The 8,366-nt window shown below is 37.8% G+C and overlaps 1 protein-coding gene across 1 annotated transcript; it reads left to right on the plus strand.

Annotated features, from left to right (window-relative positions):
- Positions 1 to 3,852: 3,852 nt before the first annotated feature.
- Positions 3,853 to 6,717, plus strand: LOC129254805 (protein-tyrosine sulfotransferase 1-like). Its single transcript, XM_054893332.2, has one exon. It carries the CDS (start codon positions 4,925 to 4,927, stop codon positions 5,780 to 5,782), a length of 858 nt encoding a protein of 285 aa, XP_054749307.1. The 5' UTR covers positions 3,853 to 4,924; the 3' UTR covers positions 5,783 to 6,717.
- Positions 6,718 to 8,366: the final 1,649 nt, after the last annotated feature.

The raw sequence follows: 8,366 nt of genomic DNA on the forward strand, positions 1-8,366 counted from the left end.
GCCTGGTATCAATTGTATTTATTTAGTATAAAATTGTTTTTATTTTTTTTAATTTATATTCAGGTGGGAGGGGGGTTTCAATCTGCTTTGTTGGTTGTGCCCCAGGGGGGGGGGCACTCAGTATATAATGCATAGTGGGTACATATGTGCCGCGGAGGGGACCCCCATTTTTACACTCAAATTTCCGTTCCAGGGCATAGCATTTTCATCTTATAAGAAAAAGGACTAAGAAAGCCGCTCCGAAGCATAGCATTTTCTTCTTATTGAGAGAAAAGAAAAGAGAAATCCGCTCCAAAGCTTCGCATATTTTTCGTTACGCCGTTCCGGTCACATTGATCCGCCACATTGAGCTGCAATTTTGGTGAAAAGCAGCTGCTGAGCGCTGTCCGACCATCGCCACTGTGCGAGCGCACCCGGCGCCCGCGGCACACACCTACCAATTTTTTGGTCGAGTACCCCCCCCCCCTGGGGTTGTGCCAGTGACAATTTCTATATTCTTTACTTTTGGGCTTGGGGGGAATGTTGCCCCCCCCCCCCACAAAAAAAAACAAATGTTTCTCAATTTTTTTCTTTAAAGCCATCCATTTCATGCATAGTTTGATAGCAAGTTATTACCATCCTGCTTGAAAGTTGCCCTTGAATATAGCAAATGTAATTAAATAAGGATGGGATCGCATGTTTTAACTTTCCTTTCATTTTTGAAGGACATAAAACAGCAAATAGAAACATCATTGAATATTATGAACTCAGTTTTATATTAACTTTAAAGGGATTCCTTGTAGATATAGTTAGGAAGTCAATGCATGTAACTTGTAGGATATTTGTTTGTTTTAACACAAGATGAAATGCTAGTTTGACAGATTAAACATATCATGTATGTTTTCAAAATTATTTATTTATTTTCAAAGAAAATGCAGTTGGCGCATTTTGTTTGTAGAAAATTATATTTTTTAAATAAGAAATTATTAAAAGAATGAGGGTGATGTGTAATCCCACCATCATGTATTGACGTACAGAATAGCGTTGATCTATGTTGTATAGAATACTGAAGACAGAACACCAAAGGATGAGAAACCAGACATAATGGAATCCCCAAAACTATCACGTTTCCTGGGAGTTGTAGAATTTAATATATGAAATTATCGATTGAGCTATTTCTATTGGCATAGACTTCCTGTCATTTTATATAAATCTTTGCTTTCAAATTAACTTTTTTTTTCATTTCACTCGATATCTATCCTCTTTCCATTACTCTTTGTCCATCTCTTTTTTTTTTTTATACTTTATTGAACTTTCTTCATTTTCATAGACACCCTGTTGCTCTCCCCCACCCCTCTCTCTCTTTCTCTATCTTTATTGATTTTATTGATTCATCATGTTTGTCATTTTATGGAAGATTTTTCCATAGTTTCTCCCTGAACAGTGTGGACATGAGAAATGCAACCCCAGTTTCTGATAATGCTGGTTTGCAATTAACTTGCCATTGCTGATATACCTCTTCAATAATCATTTACATCACAATATTTGTCTTCTTTGATTGAAAGGATGTCGTACAAGTAGTTGACCTTTATTTTAAGATGTTCGCTATCAATTTTAGTCAAACCACTTGTTTGATTTAGAAGTATACTCTACCTCATTGTTTGGAAACCTGCACTTTCATAGATGAAGGCATACCTGCTGTGTGATAAGCTTGTTAATATACCAGTAAACATATGAGTGAATATCTGGAGAGCAAAAGTAAATATGCACAATTTCATGAATCAGGCCAACTAGACGCCATATCTAATTCTGAGGATGCTGTTCATGCTTCTCATAATGATGTCAATACTGTCTTTGAAAGGCTTGCCAATTAGGTAAAGTGCATCAATCAGATCCTGAAGCCTCAAAAGAGAAGGAGAGAATGATACTTGTACCGACTATAAAAATGAAGATTTTAAGGTTGCTCCATGCCTCCAAAGTGATTGGATGGCTACAATTTCCTTGCTTGGGGATTATAATTGTTTTATTGGAAGAAGGTATCACAAAGTATGTGAGAGGGATATGTGTGTATACATCATTTCCTACCTGCAGGGAGGGCGTTACTGACATAGACTATTCAAAGCCTTCAGCCTTCTTGCAACAAAGACTCCAGCTGATCTGACATGGCTTGATTGTGCATCACCTGTAAAATTTGATTAGCAAAGCAGCTTTTAAGCGTAGGGCTTGATCACATTGCATTCCTTTGGGATGTGCATTTAGATAGAAGTGAAAGGTTGGAAATGGGAAGGGACATCCTGTCTCTTTTGTGAGTTTGATCTCCCATTTCCAGATAGGGGAGTTTAACTAAAATTTTCTATAGGAGATTGCTGATATCTTACCCAACACAAAGGCATTTTTTTTTTTCATTCTATGCAACTAGAAATCACCAGTTGAAAGCAAGCACATTGTAGGAACTGATATTATTGTTTTTTTTTTTAAGTTTCAACAAAGAAAACTCTGCAACATATTTTCTCTTTCTTTACTGTTTCTTCTGAAGCACATAGTGATGTATTTGATGTGTTATGCACTACATATAAACACACAGAATTGCTATAGATGGTATTTCCTATACCATTCAACATTTTGAAGTTTGATGTCTAAGGTATTTCATTACACGATTTCTGCTGCCTGTGTCTAAAAATGTTCATATGTTTCTAATTCAAGAATTCCAAGTTTGCCTTTTTGCTTTAGACTCCAAATAAAACATTAACGTTGTTAAGCTCTCCCCCCCCCCTCTTCCAACACCTCAGAAAGTGTGAACACACACGACTATGATAACATGATCTTTGTGTTTGTACACTCCTTCAGCCCTTGTATGTTATATTATACGAGCTTGCTACCTTTACCATGTAATGTTTATCTCTCTCGAGGCTTTGTTTACAAGGTAGCTATTTGTGTCTGAATCTTGCCCCTTACGATATCTGAATATTTGTTCTCTTACTCAATGTAGTCCTCAATCTATCCCTTTTTCCTATTCAGTTTTACAAGTGTGTTCACATAATATTCATTTCTAATATGTATAGTTATGCTGTCACTATGTTTCAATATTTTGTAACTGTTAAAATAATCTTAAAATCTTTCATCTCCTATGTTGGAATACAAATATACATTAATTTTGGCCTATGACTGACAGTGTCATACTTTTATCCACGTTTCACCTTCTTTTTTATTTCTTTCCCCCCCCCCCTTCTCAATTTTTCTCTTTCCTTCCCTGGTATTTGTAACTCAACACTTTTTTACATTTTTTAATTTTTATTTCTGTACACCCATTTTCTTTTCTCTTTGTATTCTGTTTTATCTCCATGCATTATGTGATGAACAGTCATTGTCCATTTTTCAGAATAAATGTTTTATACTTCCATTCCTATGGTTGTCCATAGTCCACTCCCACCCTTTTTTATGACAAAGACCCATTTTGATTACCCCCACATACGTAGATTTAAAAAAAGGGGGCTCAATTTCCTCCTTACAAAAGTCTTAGATCTGCCATTCTCTTCTTCATTCTCTCATCCCAATATAATTTTATGTCAAATATCCTCTCCCTCAATCTTTAAACTTATCATTTCTGTAGAATTAAACCTGATTTTTTTAAACTCTGTTTTAAAATCCTGGTTTTTATCTTTACATTTACCATTTTAGTATGTGACTATCACATCTTTTTGACAAAGTCCATTTTCATATTTGAACCAGTTTTGGGAGGTTTTATTTTCTTTTTTTTTTCATATCATATACTTTTTCTCCCTCATACTTATTTCCTGTAAAATATTTTCATCTTATACCTAAATTGTCACATAACATCATTTATTTTCTTTCATTATTTCTCATCTACAGTTTTCATCTGGTCTGATCTGGAATGCAGCAACTCTTCCCCACCAACACACACAAGTCTTCTGTGCTCTGATTGGACAGCCAGTATCATCCAAGTATCCTGATTGGCCAATAATACCTCTGAGCCTGGAGCATATGCATACCAGAGCAATATCCAGCCTACAATTTCACTGCCAATAAATCCCGCCCTGCAATCAAATCTCCCCTTTCTGCTCAGATTCTCTTGACACTTTTAGGAAAAATAAGAAGGAAATGGCCCAGCTGTCCGTTTAGCCCCAATGCAAGGAGTCTGAAATGCGATCCTACCCTTGAGATAGGGATTGGCAAATGTCGCGTGGCCACCACGCTGGAGTATGAGTCGCTCAAAACATGAAGCAGCCAAAAGTTTCATTCAACTTGTAAAGGTCACAGGCTTGCAGCAACTGCGTGGATGAGGCTTGGATAAGACAGACGGCACGTTTTTGATCCTGGAAGAGTGTTACGCACAGAAAATATGCCCCTATTGATGAGGAGGTCGGGTAATGTGAGTCGACTTTGCAGGATTGATTGAATATAGCATCAGCAGCGACGAGAGGTGGATGCGTTCAGAGCTCTTCGTCATTGCTGCAAGCCATCTAGATAATCTTGTTAAAGATATTAATAAATTGAAAAGATAGAAGTAAAAGCAGAAAAAAGTATTGAAAATCTTTTGTGGAATTTCATTACCTACTTTCTGCATTTAACCTGGAGCCCTGAATTTGAGATGCAGACTTCATGAAGGATTGTGATGCCTCTAGGAGAAATTTCAAAATTTGATGTTATTTTAGTTATGGAAATTCTGATAAAGTGAAAGGAAGATTGTGCCAGAAGATAGCAAGGTAAAGGAGAGTACTTGAAATGATTATTATTAGGACGATTATCACTACTACAGAGAAAGCCCCTTGAAGACTGTCAATAGAGTAAATGTGATTTTCAACACACCACAGTAACCCCATAGGAGGATTGAAAATTTAATTAATTAATGGCTTGGTATCGGAAGCATTTCAACTGAGAGTTAATTAGGTAAAGTAGAAGGATAAACAGAGAGATTGCCAATTTGATGTATAGTCCTCACCTTTTACGAATTATCAGTGTCACAATGGCGCGATCCACAAAAGTACGCACAGTGGTGACTGTATTTGTAACAGCCACCATCACATATATGTTAATGCACTCAAACTGTGGAGATAAGACAGAGAATGTACGAATGGTGCCCGTAGAACCTCATGTCCTCTATGACGATGCAAACAACGAATACACATACCACCGAGAAATGCCTCTTATATTCATCGGCGGGATGCCACGGAGTGGCACGACACTCATGCGTGCAATGTTAGATGCCCACGATGATGTGCGGTGCGGGGAAGAGACCCGTGTTATACCGCGGATACTGAGCATGCGAGCTCAGTGGATACGCTCTTCCAAAGAACATGCGAGACTGCTTGAGGCCGGACTCACAGACAATGTCGTCGACGATGCCATCTCGGCGTTCATGCTTGAAATCATTGCCAAGCACGGGAATCCAGCCCCACGGTTATGCAATAAAGACCCATTTGTCCTCAAATCTATGTTATACCTTCATAAAGTGTTTCCAAATGGGAAGTATCTTCTGATGATACGAGATGGACGAGCCACCGTGCACTCCATCATCTCACGGAAAGTGACGATAACGGGATTCGACATCACAAACTATCGGGATTGCTTGAAGAAGTGGAATCAGGCAGTTGAGAGCATGTATGACCAGTGCATGAGAGTAGGAAAGCAATACTGTCTACCAGTCTACTATGAACAGCTTGTTCTACACCCAAAGGAATGGATGGAGAAGATACTAACGTTCTTGGATCTACCCTGGGATGAGGCAGTCTTGCATCATGAGGAACACATAGGAAAACCTGGTGGAATCTCATTGTCAAGGTAACAGTATACTTTCAATTATTTTCCAAGAGAGGGGAGGGAGGGGGGGTGTTGGCAGGAGTGCACTTGCAGCATGTCCTGAAGAAAACACAGATTGCTTACTAAAGTAAGTAGAGGGTACTAGGAAGGGATCCTCTTTCTATTGAGAAGGAATTTAGTCCATTCTATGGATTCCAATGATATACATGCCAACTGTTGGGGGAGAGATATATTACTATTTTAATCTTTATGTTCATATTTCTTTAAAAATGTTATTTCAGTATTGAAGAGGTAGTATAAGAATGTTCCTATTTCTGGAAATTACACTGACGAGGATCCAATAAGGATTGTTCTTTCAAATTAGCGATAAATTGCTAAGGGCCCCATGTCTTTAGAAGAATTCAGATAGTAGCAGTTATAACACTAAAAAACATCTTGTTACCATCTGCTTGCATCTTGTTGTCATGGTCATAGGATTGCCTTCATATATAACTAAAGAAAAGATAAAGGGTTGGAAGGGAATGATGTATTGAGGATACTTTTTCAGACCCATTTAGAACATGAAAGCATTATGTTTTTGTGGTAATATGGTGTTTTCATTTTCTCACCAAAGTAAGGAAGGATGCTACATAATGTGGATATGTCATGAACATTATTCACTGTTAATAAGCATTTCATTATCATCCAACTCCTCCTACAATGGACTCCTTTTGAGAATTCATTGGTTACTTGTTGTCTTGTCAAGTTTAAAAGCTTGGAAATAAAACTTGAAAGTTATAGGAATTCCATTTTTAATGTAATTGTAGAGGTACCGAACTACCGATTATACATTTAGTGATCATGCCGTTGTCAAAGTAACAAAGTACTAGCCAATTGTTCAAAGAGCATTGACAGATGAAGGGAGGGTGAGAAGTCAGGTTGCTTTATTTCGCTTTTTATTCAGAAAAGCAAGTAGTAAAAACTGTGAAAAAGAGGAATAAAAAAAGGGATGGAATTTGTGTGAAGGATATATCTTGGAGGAGAGACCTGCGGGTCATAGTGATTCAGTTCGCTTTTCGCCTCCCAGGCACAGGTGACGCCAAACAAATAATAATAATAAGAAACTGGATAGTCTTCTCATTAAAACAAGACATGACATTTTTTTTGTCTTGAATTGTACTAAGTGTCATTGAAGGTGCTCATGTGATAAGCTGAAGTACAAAAAATTGCACCAATAGCCCAGCACAAGTAAAAAAATGTACATTGTTAAGCCATCGGGATCGGGGTGCCTTATTTCTGTGACAATAAAAGTGACAGGTTATATTCAGAATACTGGCCCTGTAGGGGGTTTCACAAATACTTCAAGTTGCTCTCAAATTCCATGTTGTGTGAAGAAAGTGACACATCACCACAGTTGCCGTATAGGGAACTTGTATTTTAATAAGATTATGCTTGAAATATTATGGCAAGCCAGAAGTTAATGCAACATTATGAAATTCATAGTTTTTCATGTGATAGGAATGGAATGTAAACTTTTAGGATCACAATCTTTACCAAGAACTAGTAATCTTAAAATGATATCTATCATTTACAAAATCTTACCTCTTAAGATATCATATTCAAGTATTTTTGTCATTATTGTTATTGTATTGTTATGCAGCTTTATAACATTTTCTGTTTATTTTTCTTAAAGGAAAATGCATTTTCCCTCTTGTAAAGTTCATTAGGAGAAGGGAATTGTCCATTCAACTACACTAATATAGATCGGCTTACAAGGCAGTTAGCATTGTGTTGTAAAGTGAGCTTAGGAGGATGTCTTTTGAAGCAAAATTCAATTTACAGCTTGTGTCACGTTTGATCCCGAAGACACTTGACAGACAAATCCATATCGCAATTCAATTATACCAATCGGATTACATCAATGATAGCACACGCTTCAAGAAGATCATGGATTAGAATTGAGTGAGAACCATGCACCCAATGGTTTGTTTAACCATCACGTTTGTAAAATCCAAACATTATTGAATTAATGGCTGCTCTCTGTTCTCTGTCATGAGTATTGTAAAAGGCCAGAAAAGCGTTGCACAACTAGGTGCTGTAGGGTGCGCCTGTAATCCAAGCTATATGGGGAAGTTAGAAATTGATGCAGAGGTTCGAGGTTTGAGCCCCGGTCCACCTTTCGGATGGTGACGTTAAAGGTCATTCCCAGACGTAAATAATCATACCTGATTGAGACACATCTGACAAAACTCAGTTAAGCACATGCATACATAGAGGCCGTTCTCATTACGCTTTCTAAAACTAGTTTACTGGAAACCGATTCAGGCTTTGCTAGCGTTCCCACTTGATCACACGAAAGTGGTTTTCAAAATCACTTCACGTAAAGCGCTCTTGTTGCTATGGAAACGCTCTCAGTGGGGTGACATGTTTTGCGCGAAATTCAAAACCGCACCATAGGCATTCTACACCTGTCGTGTGGAGTAGCACGCTCAAAATGTGGGAAGATCGCTTCCCGAAGAACGGTTGTGTCCTCACTTACGCTAAAACCAGTTTAACGAGGCAAAGCGATCTTGAAAACTACATCGCGAGGTGGTTTTCCAAACTGGTTTGGAAGATTGCTTCCAAGACCG

This window comes from Lytechinus pictus, chromosome 2 (genome assembly GCF_037042905.1).
Source record: "Lytechinus pictus isolate F3 Inbred chromosome 2, Lp3.0, whole genome shotgun sequence".
NCBI classification, from domain to species: domain Eukaryota; kingdom Metazoa; phylum Echinodermata; class Echinoidea; order Temnopleuroida; family Toxopneustidae; genus Lytechinus; species Lytechinus pictus.

Excerpts from the sequence above, each read along its gene's own strand:
- LOC129254805 (XM_054893332.2), top strand. The coding sequence starts at position 4,925 with ATGTATAGTCCTCACCTTTTACGAATTATCAGTGTCACAATGGCGCGA.